The sequence below is a fragment of the Cyanistes caeruleus genome, chromosome 5 (assembly GCF_971803275.1).
Source record: "Cyanistes caeruleus chromosome 5, bCyaCae1.hap1.1, whole genome shotgun sequence".
Lineage (NCBI taxonomy): Eukaryota > Metazoa > Chordata > Aves > Passeriformes > Paridae > Cyanistes > Cyanistes caeruleus.
The window spans coordinates 16,713,516-16,727,647 of record NC_141705.1 but is presented as its reverse complement, the minus strand read 5'-3'; the positions used below and the strand labels follow the sequence as shown (position 1 = coordinate 16,727,647).

The 14,132-nt window shown below is 41.0% G+C and overlaps 1 protein-coding gene across 13 annotated transcripts in view; it reads right to left on the bottom strand.

Moving 5' to 3' along the window:
• The window catches only part of SLIT2 (slit guidance ligand 2), a 260,073-nt gene extending 246,380 nt beyond the window's left edge, over positions 1 to 13,693 (bottom strand). For 4 of the 13 annotated variants that reach the window (XM_086888861.1, XM_086888863.1, XM_086888865.1 and 1 more), the window contains exons 1-3: positions 13,000 to 13,256; positions 11,013 to 11,084; positions 9,729 to 9,800 (exon numbers count right to left, since the gene is read on the bottom strand). In XM_086888861.1, coding sequence (XP_086744987.1) covers positions 9,729 to 9,800; positions 11,013 to 11,084; positions 13,000 to 13,175 — 320 coding nt within the window. In that variant the 5' untranslated portion in view covers positions 13,176 to 13,256. Of the gene's footprint in view, positions 1 to 9,728; positions 9,801 to 11,012; positions 11,085 to 12,999 lie in introns of all 13 variants that reach the window. The other 9 variants (XM_086888864.1, XM_086888868.1, XM_086888867.1 and 6 more) reach the window with 7 other exon arrangements.
• Between the last annotated feature and the right edge of the window lie 439 nt (positions 13,694 to 14,132).

Genomic DNA, 14,132 nt, shown 5'->3' with positions numbered 1-14,132 from the left:
TACTGTTCAAAACTTCATTCACAACCTGGAAAATGGGACACATTCCACCCTCAGCATATTTGCAGATGACACAAAACTGGAAAGTATGACTGATGCACTAGGTGTGTGCACTTGCTTGTCAGAGTAACAAGGACAGGCTGGAGAATTGTTTGAAAAGGAAACTTGGGAAGGGCAACAAAAGTGAAATGGAAAGCCCTGAACTTGGAGAAGATTAACTCCATGCACCAGCACACACTGGAGAGCCACCAGTTTGAAGAAGCACCACAGAGAACAGCCTAGGGTGCAGGTGAATAAGAAATTAAAATGAACCCATCAATGTGCCCTTGAACAGAAGGCCAACAGAATCCTGGGCTGTAATCATAAGGTAGTTGCCAGCAGGTCAAGGCATCCCTAGAATCAGCACTGGTGAGATATCTGGAGAGCTGTGCCCAGTGCTGGACTCCCCACTACAAGAGACAGGGATATCCTGGACCAAGCCCAGGGAAGAGCTGTTAAGGTGATTAAGGAGGCAGATTGAAGCACCTGTCACATTGGAAGAAGTCAAGAGAGCTGGGACTGTTTAGTCTGAAGAAGAAAAGTCTCATATCTCGATGTGTATGAATACTTCATGTGTATAAATAAGTGATGTGTTTCCATCCCAAGTAAGGAAAACCGAGCCAGACTCTTCTCAGGGGTGCACAGTGAAAGGACAAGAGGCAATGGGTACAAGTCAAAGTATAGGAGAACTGTATTTCAACTTAAGTGTTTGACTGTGAGGGTGGTCACACACTAGAGCAGGTTGCCCAGAGAGGCTGCTGACTTTGCACTGCTGGAGACATTCAAAACCCAACTGGAAACAGCCCTCAGCCACCTGCCCTGATGGACCTTGAGCTGACCTGTAGCAAGGGATTAGACAATCTACAGAGACTTCTTCAAGCCTCCACAATCTTGTGAAGCTCACTCATTGGATTCCATTCTATAAAGTACACCATGAAGAAGGAAACAGAAGTTATAAAACCCCCATAGAGTAACAGAGGTTCAAATAGCAGATGATTTTGACAATACCTGGGATTACTTCCAAGAAAGAAAACAAAAAGGCAAGAGAGGATGTGAAGCTGATCTAGTAGGTGGAATTTAGCTAGGGTTTGACCAGAATTATTAGATAGACAAGAAAGGCCAGCAGATAGTCCTGATAGGCTTGTAACTATCTTTCTGGCATGAAGTTACCACAGTAACTAAATATTCATTTAAGTATTTTTCTAGAGCACCTGAACAGACATCCTACCAAACTAAAGTCAGAAAGCCTGGTGTACCTTAAAAAAATGGAGACTTTGCCATGTTGCATTTGATTATCAGTCTAGACTATTATTAAAGACAAGTCGGCACAATGAACTACATACGATGAAAGAAAATAGGAAAATAAAACATTTCTTCTGATGAAATTTCAACCAGGCTCTTCATAGTAAATGAGGTAATATAGCAGTACAGGTCACTGAAGTTACAGCCAAATCCCTCATACATTTTGGAGTTTATCTGTAAAACACCAGATAGAAGTGTGGTTTCTACAGTCAAAATAAGGAGCATCTTAGAAAATGTTCCAAATATGCTATATTAAAATGTACTGACAAGTCAATTTTCAGCTGTGGCCACCTAATATTAAATCAGTATTTAGAAAAAATAGTGGACTGGTTCTGCAAGAAATAAATATGATTTTTACAGAGTAAAACTAAAATGTATAGCATTAAGTTTAATATCAGTGCTCCACAGAAACCATTTAAAATAGCTTCTGAAAACAAAATACCATTTGAAACAAAAACATTGGCACAACAGCTCTGCAGATTCAGATTTAGTTTCACCATTTTGCAACAGTGCAAATTACCCATTTCAGAGGAAGCAAGAAAGAAGAGCATCCAGCAAACAATGCCACAAAGGATGAGCACAAAACAGATGTGGGAAAAATAAACAGCCTTCCTGCCCTGGAATTTGTAAAAAGGTCTGCAAAGAGCAAACAGGACTTCTCACTGCAATTTGACTTCTAGACCTATAAAAGGAATCCCATGAGAAAAGACACTCAGATGAATAAAATATAATAAAAATAAATAGTGGGCATTGACAAAACTTTTAGAAGGACTTTGGAATTAGAGTTTTATCAAATATTTTGTAATGTTCTGCAATCAAAATGTAGCTGTAATTTGATTTTTAAAAAATCCATTAGAACGCTGCATCCTTTTAAATATTGTATTCAAAATCAGCCTTTGTCTACCTCTGATTCAACAGACATTTTTAAAAAAGACATTTGATGTTGCCATCACAATAGCCTGCTAATACAGGGTAACTACAGAAGAACTTTTTAATTCTTTTTCTTGAACCACATAAATACACATGGTCAGTATAATTCATGCAACATAGTCCCACATTCTGCTGGTAAGTGATTAACACTGCAGGCCTCGTGGTCTCCTCCACGTTCTGAGAGGAGGAATGTGTGGTGCACTGCCCTATGTGAGGCTAGCTAAAAGGAGGATTTTTCACATCCGTGATTAACAAGGACTAACTGTTCGCCCCCTTCAGGGCTGTTCAAAACCAAGTACTCTCTACCTGAGCTCGTCATTCTATGCCACACCTGGCACATCCACATCCTATGACACACCTGTGTGAAGGTATCAGCTCTCAAATGCTCACTTATTCAGACTGAAGCCACACAGAGAAAGAGGGAAGACAAGCGTAAGCAGCCTTAAAAAACAAGCACATGAATAACCCACGGGTTTTAGGCAGTCAAACCTGGACTTCCCCAGCAGCAGCAGTCAGAACTGCTCAGAATGTACCTCAAACGAAAAAAATCAGTTCTCAGACTTAGTAATAAACTTGCACGCCACAATGAAGATCAGCATTCACTAAGAAAAGAAACTAGAGACTAACTTTCAGCTAAAGAACTAAGAACTCAATCTAAGAGCTCAGTACAACTTCTGTACTATTCAACACAAGGTCTTACCCCTAAAAAACTGATTTATTTCATTGACACAATTTATATTCAAGCACAAGATGAAATATTGTTCATTTATTAGCTGTACTTTTTGGGCTGATAGTAATATATATGATTCCTGGAATAGCAGTTCCACTGCTAACACAATTTTTGTCAGGGATCCTAAAACTCCACATTAGCCTTTACACCCAAGTATCTATAAATTGGGGGGGGGGGGGGGGGGGAAGTCATTTTGCTTCAGCTAAAAAACCAACACCGCAACATAAGAACAGATGACATTTAACATCTTTTCCAGAAGTACCTGCTCCTAAATTTTGATCATATAGCTTCACAGCAGAAAAATCTGAGGTTTCTAACACTTCTCTTCTGTAACTGAAATGACTATTTACTATCAGATTCAAAACTCAGAAAGAAAAAGTTCAGCCCAAACCTTCTATTCTAGGGTTATTTTATTGATGCAGCTCCCATTTAAAGAATCACAGAAAATATTGTCATTCCTCTTTTAAAAGTATTTTCCTACTTGGAACTTCCATTTTATCGACAGGTAAGTCAATTTGGAGTAAAACTGCAATCTCATGCTACACATCAATACATAAAGTAAGCATAGGCTTCTTTTAATCTCTGGACAGCATGTTTTTTCCCCCATCAGTGATTCACTGAGTCTGCACCCTAAGAAAGAGCACACACATAATATAGCCCTTTTCTAGACTAGACAGAAACAACGGTACATGTTTATCTAGTCTATTTTTTTTGAAGCAGCTGTTAATGCCCTTGATTAATGCCCAGGCCTGCTGGGCAGTTATGCCCAAGACAAACTGCATTTGTTTCTACCCTTGATGGAACATTTTATTTCTTAGCCTACCCTGCAATGAATGACTTTGTAAGCTGAGATGATCTATAGAACCCCACACATTCAGAGATCATGGTAACTCCTAAGTCAGTTTGATTTTATCATTTCAGAACCTACTAATGCAGTGTAATAGTTTACCATGTTTATCTGACTAAGAGCTCAAACAGATAGCTCTAACCCTGTAATACATAAAATACAGCTGAACCCTACTTTATTTTACTGAAGCTCATTTAGTATTTTTGACAAGATGATCTGCTTTATTGAGGTTATAATTAAGCCCTTGCTGCATCTGAAGCTGTACAGGGTAATTTCACATACTGATTTGTATCCTGTAAAGAAATCCACCTACTACTACAGTTTGTTTACTAAGTAAAAAGAACTTTTACTTGAAACTAAGCAGCTGAAAAATACTTTCCCTTCTTTGCTACGGCACATCTGTAAGTTTTGAATTGTTCATCCACAGCATGTACAAAACAATACTGACTTTTCAGTACTACTCAAACACTTGTAAGTATACACCTAAGTAAGTGCTCTCTTCATGTTAACTTTGAATAAATTGTTTTAATGTATTTGTGGAGATGGAGCCCAAATAAATACCAAGTAGGTACAATTCTTCAGTTTGTCATTTTAGAACAATGTTGCAAAAATTTAGAAAAACCAATGAACTGTAACAAAACATTTAATTCTTGAACTATTTCCTACATCAGTAATACATGGTAAGAAACAAAAATATAACAGATAGCTTTCAGTTTAAAAGCTACTTCATGTACCAAATTGATGTTCAACCCTTAAAGCACTCTTCTCTTGAACTGATGATTTCAGCTTACATCATGTAGCTCAGGGGGGCTGTCTATTGAGGAGGTATGGGGGGTATTTAGCACAGACACCAACTCAGAAGATGAAGTTACTCCTTTGAGAGTAACAGTTCATCTACTCGTTTCCAGCAGAAATAAGTTTGGTGGGGGGATTGGTGGTTTATTTCTCCTTTGTTTGTGGAGTTTTGGGTTGGTTTGTTTTGTTTGGTTTTTTTCACAGTCTGGCTTTTTTAAGTCTACACAGGTAACACTTTTGAACTGTTAACAAAATAAATGGATATTTTAAAAATAAAATATGTTAATTCAAATATCAAAAATATAGTTGCTTGGCCTGGAAGCACTTCATGCCACACGAGTAACCTTTCTCACAGGAGTAATCAGTGAGACTACTCATGCAAACCAAGTTATTCACATGGTAAATGTCTGCAGAATCAGCCTCTAAATTAGCATTTTAGGGACATACTTCTCCCTCAATGGATTATTCATAAATACAGGAAGAAAAAAAAAAGTGAGCAGCTTTGAAACTATTGCTGTAAACTCTTCCTGTTCTGACACTTGTTCCATATCATAGCCCTAGCATAGTAAGAGCTGGAATCCAAACTTTCAGGCTTAAAAAAAACATATTAGGAAAAATTCTGATGAAAAGTTTTCCTATCAGACAATTTTATTTTTTTATAAATGAAAAGATAACTGTTCTTCTCTGAAAACAAGAGTATATTTAGCCCTCAAAAACCTGACAATCCTCTATTTCTGGAGAACACGGAACTATAAAGAAATTTTAGATGTAACTAGCTTCTTACAGAACTGGTTCAACATTCTATGGCAGCTGTCATCAACAAAATTTTATACTTCCCTTCAGATGAGAATGACTTGTAAAAACACTGGCATATTTTGAGCAGTATTTGCCCCATGAGAGAATGAGGTGAACCTGGGGATAACAATGGCCTACACTTACTAAAAATAATTTTTAAAACTGTGTCTAACAGTGTCAGTTTTCATAAAGTGGAAACTTTCAGTTTATCTTGATCTTGCTTTCTTAAGATACTATGTCAAGCTATTATAAATATCACACCCAAGATGACAGCTTTATGAAGAAAGAAGAAAAGTGTTTAATTTCACATTCTCATAAGGAATTGTTTCAAAAGGTTTTGTCTCCCATAATAAGCAGTGGTCTGGAAATCCATAAGTGTTGTGAAAATCCTCCATGTCCTGACCCTTTTTCATCTTCCTGCCATGAAGCATATTGAAAACCACGACACATGACTGTGGTCTCTGTAAGAGAGGTTCACAAACCTAAGAGGCCACATCCAATCCTTTCTCTATGGGACTTGCCCTGTACTGAACAACCATATACTTTTTAGAGGCTCCGCTTAAGAACTTGGGCTCATATAAGTTACTAGTTACTTAAGAAAGTCTTCCAGATGTTAAATACTATAATGATTGCAGATGTCAAGACTGTAATTAGTCCAAGAGTTTTTAGCACTGCTTCAGGATGTACTCAAAGGTACAAGCTGTCCCAACTGAACTTCAATGCATACAGCCCAGTTTTCAACCAAAGAGGGTTGTTTCAGCAGACAGAGCATCTACACAGCAAGACAAACCATGTACTTCTGTTCAGTATCCAGTCTGTGAAGAAAACCGCATTTGTGGCAGACTTGCCAGTTCAGGCAGAGTTGTACAAAACTGGCTTGAACTGGAGCTGTAAGAGCTCAGCCCTTTAGAGCCTTCAAGACTGTCAGAGTTTGGAACTATGTGAACACTGCAGTGTAATCATTTATTTGAAGACTTCTCACAGAAGTATCCATCTAAAAGGCTTACAGCAGTATCAACTTCACCAGAGCTTCTCCAGCTACTAAAGTTTCCACAAACCTAAAAACTTACTAATTTCCACCTTGTATTTCCCTCTTATTTCTTAAGTAGCAGGCATAGCTACACAATCATTTATTGCAAACTGAAAACTTACTTTAATTCAGGCTGCTGTAGTAATAATCACTTTTTACAGAGTATTTACAGTAGCCTTGGGTTCCATTGCATTTCTACAATTATACTGGTGTGACAAATTCCCATTGTGAAGTGTATTAGGTCTAAATAGCTTTGTGTACATACTAATCTACATAGTGTGCTAGAGATGTTATTTTATTAAGCTATACAAGGAACCACCTGACAGATTTTTATGGATTTAATAAAAATCAATCTTAAGCAGACATTTTCTGAAGAGGTCAAATGTTTCTTCTCAGATTAATTTCACAAAGCATTTCAGATCTTCCCTTCCATTAAAGGGAGCTGAGGATATCCAGCATTTTGAGTTATAAGACCTATAAATGACTATTCACAAGTAACTCATTAACCAAACAAACAGTTCCTTGGAAATCAGAGTTACTGGTTTAAAAATAAAATTTAACTGAAACTCCAGTTAAAAACAAACAACAAACCCAAGAAACAAACAAAAAACATGACCCAAACAAACAAGCAAACCCCCAGCACTTCACTTAGAGACATGGGCATTTCTTTTTTCCCAAAGAGAAACTTCTGTGAAAGCCTGTGTTCACATTAGAGAGTACTGAACAAAAGGAAATTTCTTTTAAAATTCAACCTGTATACACTAGCATAAGATATTTCAACATTCACAGTATTACATGTAAACAATATTATAAATCAAATTGAGTTCATTTAAGCTGCAATGACATTCTCTTATACTCTCTGATACATACTACAAGCTCTGTGTCAGGTATTCTTTGACAGCAGCTTGGCACACTACACTTGGAGCGAAAATGTGACACCCTACACTCACACATTGGAAAAAAAACCAAAGCAGCTTTAAAGTGCTTGCTATTTAATGTATAAAAGAAAATACTTGAATTAAGTACCCAGAGGTTTCCTGAGAAATCATGTTGGATTTCAAAATCCCAAGGAGATGAATTGGCTGTCAGATAACAATGCACCCTCATCAGATGGACTTGGCAGTTGTAAACAAGAACAATTTTCCCAGCTTTTCCCCACAAATATGAAATATTTGCTCTTAGACAACAGCTGGGGTAGTTTAAAGACATCCTACATACATATATTCAAATTACAACTTACCCACACACCTAACACGAACTGAATTCCAGCAAATTAAAGAAACTGACAATTGGAGCAGATGTAATATAACTCTGAAGACAAAACAACCTAACCTCAGACCTAAATTACTAAATTTTCAGATAGCTTAGTTTGCCTGCTGAAGGGTGAACAAACATAACCCAGAAAGTATTACAGTTTCTCTTTAGAACTAGTATCTTATGTAAATGGAAATATCTATTGTGTTCCAATTATCAAAGGAAAACCAAAGAAAAAATGAAACAATGTAACAGCAAAACACAAACATATCAGACAAGTTTTAGCAACTGAAGTTCATTTTTCTCTGCTAAAACAATTCTGTACTTCAGAAATAAAAACAGTAAGAGTGTTGAAGTTTTTTTGAAATTTGTTAATAAATCACATAGCAGGAGCTTACTTTGAAATAATTAAGAAATAAGGCTGCCGATAAACTGTTTTAAAACTTGGTTAGGATTTGGTATCTCAGTGTCAAATCACATTCACAGTGAAAGTGTGCCTCTTTTAATGTTTTTTTCATCTTTCATAAATGTGTATTTACTTTTGCAATATGAACTACACTGCTGTTTATTTTTTTTATCTAGACACCATAAACCAAATTTAGGAATGTGTATATATTATTCCAATATATCCCTCAGCAGGAAAAGCTGTTTTAAATCTCTATACTTTGTACAAAGTTGAAAACACATTGTGAAAAAGCACTGAATTAAGTGTTTTAATATGCCTTAGAAATGCACAGCCAGTTTTTTTCCAAAGAGCAATCGATCTCATTAAAATTTATTTTTAAAAAGTTGCACTATATAACAACACTTATTTTTTTAGGTCAAAAAGTTACTTTGGTTTATTTGAAAAAATGTGGTAATTATCTCAACTATTATAGAAATATCAAATTTAGAATTAGAAATATCAAAATTACACTGGTGGCTACTAAGTCTCTTGAACAGCTTTGTCTAAATGACCAACCAAACCATAATGGTTTGTGGAGGTTTTTGTTTTAAACTCACAGCCAGCAGCTGTGGATACAAAGCAACTATAATAAGACAAACTACGTTCAGGCCAGTGCTGGTTTTCAATGGAGTAAAGCAGAAATACTTTTATAAAGTTAAAGAAGCAGCAAATAAAACACTAAAGACCTCAGAGCTATGCTGAAAGAAAAGGTGATATAATGAAAATGCAACTATGATGCCTAATAATGAAGACATGAGTCAAGTTCAACAGGAATATATATATATATTATACTTTCCAGGCTCCACACTATATCCAACAATCAGCATCCTGTTTTTAATGAGTCAGATGTCCCAAGCTGCACAATATATTTAAAAAATATTTTCATTTTAAGTGTAACAAAATAAGAAGGCACATACTGAAAACAAGTCTGGGAATTACTCATTTTCTAGGTCTTACTTCAACCAAGCAGGCATTCGTACTTCGACTTAACCAGATAAGGTCCTCTCATCACTGCCCCATCTTCTCTTCCCACAGTACTCATTTTTTTATAAAATACAAATTCAAATTATTTTTGAAAACTTACAGTTCATATTTTTTCTAAGCCTTTGTAAAAGCTTTCACCATATAAGAACTGGAGTAGAACTGAATCACTGCTATGTAACAAGAAAACACTCTATTGCCAGTAGTTACTTCCAATAAGACATTGTATAAAACATCTAAAACTACAGGTCAGAGAACAGGCTTCTTTCGGTACATTTGAGTTCTCAAAAGTCCCTGTGTATTCAAGATCAAAGTGAAAATATTTGATAGTATTCAAACTATTTCCTACAGGACAATTGCAGTTTGCACTTTGAATCCAGACTGCTCTTGAATGCTCTCACCCCCAGCCGAGTCCCTTAAATACTGCTTGAGAATTTCTTACTTCTCTTGTGTCTCAGTAAGGCCAGAAGTCCCAAATTAAAAACAAAAAAAAAGTATTAAAAAACCCCGAAACTTGAGTACCTTGACACACAACTAATTTGACCCCCCAAAAGCTGATACTTTTAGAATTAAAGATACTTACAGCCTCTCCAGTTCTTTTAAATCCTGGAATGCTCCTCTCTCAATAGTACTAATCTTGTTCTCCATGAGCTGACTGAAATATAGAAAAATTTTATATGTAAGTTTTAGTACTGCTGACATAACTTGTTGCATTAACAATGGTCATTTAAAGGCAGCCACATATTCTTTAAAACAATCCAAAAGTTATTCTAGAGTGACATCCACTTTAACCTTCTGTATCCCGGTCACCAACAATTTACATGGGCTCACATACACAAAAGAAGGAAAATAACCCTTGGTAAAAGAAACAGGAATCAATATTACATTTGCTCATTTACTTAAAGAGTCCCAAGTTAAAAAGCTGCACATGCCTACACGCTGTGTGCACAAACATCCCTGCCCTTCGGCAAGCTGTAAGACCCCAGTCCAACAGTATGAAGGTGATAGAAGTCTCACAAGAGAATAACAAAACTAAAACTCTGAATCGTGGTGTTGGGAGAAACATCAGTGAAAGACTGCACAGGGACTGCAACCATAAGAGTATCTCTGTTTTGTAACAAAATTAAAAATTTCTATGTTATATTTACTTCAGAGAGAAAAGGAAAAGGATTTTACAAGACTACTTGCTCAAATTAAATTGGCCTTAACAAATAAGTAGCTAGATATTGACTTCAGAAAGCAACAAAAAACCAAAAAAACCACACACACACACAAAAACCACACACTGCACCAAATTTTAAAACCTCAATAATGCTTGAAGGCTTGAGTTTTTTTAAGCAAATAAACAGAAAACCCACCCAAATAAACCAACCAAACAATTCCTTCCTCAATTTCACTGGTAAAGTGTTCCTTTTTGTCCAGAAACTACAGAAGAGCAATAATAATCACCTGAGACTTGCTTTTATATTCAGTAAAGGAATAACTTTTTTCTTAATTAACTCTTCTATAGTTCTGGTTGAGAGTACCCATTTTCAGTGTGAACTATAAATTTCACAGCCTTAAACTGAAGTAACTCCAATGGTTATTCAACCAATTTTGGCAACTCTTATTTGTAAGCTATGTGCTACACTAAGTCCCCAAGTTCTTATAATCTTAAGGGAAGATTAAAAAATTTAAACAAATTTTATTTAAGGGAATTGCTAACTTGTGCATAACAGTGTATAACTCATGGCAGAGCAGTTTTAGGTCCAGATACAGTAGTAAAGTAGTTAAAAAGTCACAGCCCATCCAGCTAATGAACTGAAATGTAACTACAACCTGTAGCAGCAGTCCTAAAAGTTATCAATTTGAGAAAGAGAAAACTTACAGGACTCGAAGGTGCCTTAGACCAGCAAAGTCAGTCTTCGTGATTCTTGTGATGTTATTTCCATTAAGATCCCTAAGAAGAATAATTTGTAAGCAGCAAAATTAAAACATTCAAAAGCTATTTTTAAATTGTTTTGTTTTCATGGGCACAGCATTTTTAGAAGTTTAGAGATATATGAATGCAACAAACTGTTCTTACAATTAACACCATGTGAGTTCCTGATCTCCAAGCAGTTGAAATAAAATTTACCTCGAAAACAGTAGTTTGAAACTTTGTAGCAAGAGAGTCTTGGAAAGTCAGTTCTGCCTTCCATTACAAAGTTCATGCTCATCTTTAGCAACAACATTTAGCAATAGAAGAATCCAAGGCTCTATTAATGGGGTTATAGCTGCATTTAGAAAACAACAAAACTTTGTACATATAGCAATATCTATATATACACTACAACCTTTATTTGACATTTACAAAAACTAAGTGACTGAAAAAAAGACAATTTGCACCATTTCAAGCAATTTTCAGATTTCCCAGTATGGCTAAAAAGGTGGCATAGGGCTTAACTACCTATAACAAATCTTAGGTTTCAAACAAACATTAACACTGCTGGAGTAAGAGATGGGAAATAAGGTTTTACCAAAATTAACCTCTCCACTTGCTGCACAGGAAACTACACTGACTGCAGAATGCAAAGCAAGTTCAGAAGCAACAGAAACCTGTATTTAGGCCCTAGCATTTCTGATCGTACTTCCATACTACTTTTTCTTCTGGAGTATATGCCTCCTTTTCATAACTTTTTGGGTTTAAGATATAAACGTCCTTCAATTCCAATCACTACAAATAAAACCAGACTTGGCAGCCCATGAGATAAATCTTTAGGAAGTGGTATTATATGGAAGCTATTCTAACAATTACAGCTCATTCCCAACGTAACTAGCTAAAAAAAAAAAAAGTAGAATTTTTTTCTTTTAGTGCTTTATACCACATATGGCCAAAACACCACTGTAAAGAAACCACACGAGTCTCAGGAGGAATGTGTCCCTGATACTCTTCCTGAGTGAAATTCACCACTCCAGACGCGCGTTCACATGCCAACATTTAAATGACTTATCAGAGGGTAAGAAATAATGGGCACACCACTTCCACTCTTAGGACCCCTCTGAAAGGCAGCCTGACATGATAAATAACCGGCCACATCTAGAAAACAGCCCAGCCGCGGGTGAAGGGAGGGATCACCGTTGCGGCACGACTTAGCGCCCCGCGAGTGCGGCTATCGCAGCCCGGCGTGCCCTCGGCCCCGGCCGATGCGCCTGGCACCGGGGCAGCGCCGGGGCAGCGCCGGGGCAGCACCGGGGCAGCACCGGGGCAGCACCGGGGCAGCACCGGGGCAGCACCGGGGCAGCACCGGGGCAGCACCGGGGCAGCACCGGGGCAGCACCGGGGCAGCACCGGGGCAGCACCGGGGCAGCACCGGGGCAGCACCGGCAGCGCGCCCCCGCCCGCCCCTCCGCGCCGGCCACCGCGGCGCAGGGAGCGCTGCGCGCCTCGGGGCCTCCCTGCCCACGCCCGGGAGCGCGGCGGGGCCGCGGCCCGGCTTTGCCCCGGGGAAGGCGAGCCGTAATAGCCAAGTTTGACGGGAAATGGGCGCCGGCGGGGGACGAGGCCGCTCCGCCGCCGCCCCGGGGCGCCCCCCGACCGCGGTGGTGCCCGCCCCCGCTCCCCGCGGAGGCGGGAACCGCGCCGCTCACCGCGGCTTCCCGGGATGAAAGGCAGCGGCTGGGAGCAGCGCCCACCTCTTCCGTGTCTCCGCGCATCGCTGTGAAACGGGCACGGCCGGCAGTAGGAAAAGGGAACAGAAACCCCCCACCCAAAGGGCGTCGGGACCCCAAACCAGGCCGGCGCCGGGGGCCACCTCAGCCCGACAGCCGGCGGGAGCCCTGAAGGGAGCAGGGGGCCGAGGGGCGCTCGCCGCCGCCCCGGCCGGGTTACTTACAGCCTCTCGGTGTTGCGGGGGATGTTCCTCGGGACGCCGCGCAGCGCCAGCCCGTGACAGTCCACGGTGCTCCCCGAGCAGGAGCACTGCGCGGGGCACGGCTGCGGCGCCACCGCGCCCGCCATCGCCAGCAGCAGCCCCAGGGACAGGGTGAGCTTCCCCCGGCCGCACATCATCACCGCCCGCTGCAGCCCAGCCGGGCCCGCCGGCCTCGGCCCCGGGGAGGCGCGGGGCGCGCCGCCCTCCTCCTCGCCGCGGGGAGCGCTCGGGCAACTTTCAGGGTGCGGAGATCGCGAAGTCTTTTCTATCCAAAGCCAAGTCAAGAAAACAACCCCCGGCAAAGTGAGGCGGGGGCACCGGTCCGCGGCTGAAGGCAACTTCGCTAGGCACGGGGCCGCGCCCGGGCCGTCCCTCGCTAGCCCGTCGGTGGCCGGGAGAGGCGGCACTCGGGTCTCGTCTTCACACGCTCCCTGCGATGGCGAAGCAAACCCAGGGGCTCAGGGTGCGGCGGAGTTGGGCGAGCTACTTATCTTCTTCTTCGTCCCTTTCAAAGCCGTGACTCCCCGCTGAGCCCCCGGCGAGAGGCCGCGGAGCCCCGTCCGCCCCAGCAGCGCTTCCTTTGCGGCGGCCGCGCCGCGCTGCAGCCGCTCCCACGCGCGTCCCCCGCCGCGGGCCGCTCACAGCCCCACGGGGGGCGGCGGCGGGGCTGACACCGCGCACACACCGCCCTGCCAGAGGCGCCTCAGCAAATCATACCCCTCTCGCAGGCATTCATCAAACTGTCTCACGGAAGGAGGAGGGAGGGGAAAAAAAAAAGTCAAACACACAAGATGCTGTTGGGCTTGGCTCTCCACCCCCCGCGCCCCCTCCTGCTGTACGCTCCCAAGCCAAGTTTAGCAGGAAAGGGCTGGTCCTAGAACACGATAATAATAAGCAGTCGAGAAGTGATTCGCTGCTCTGCGGGAAGGGAGTTCATCCACGACCTTCTTCTCGGTGACAGATCACAGTTATAGATCCTCCTGTGATCCCGGGAGCACGGCGAGACAGAGCAGACGACAAGCGAAGTGCGGCGAGAGCGGGAGGGGAGGGGTGTTATTCTGCTCCCCGTGGTCTCCCGGATACCGTGGCTTTGC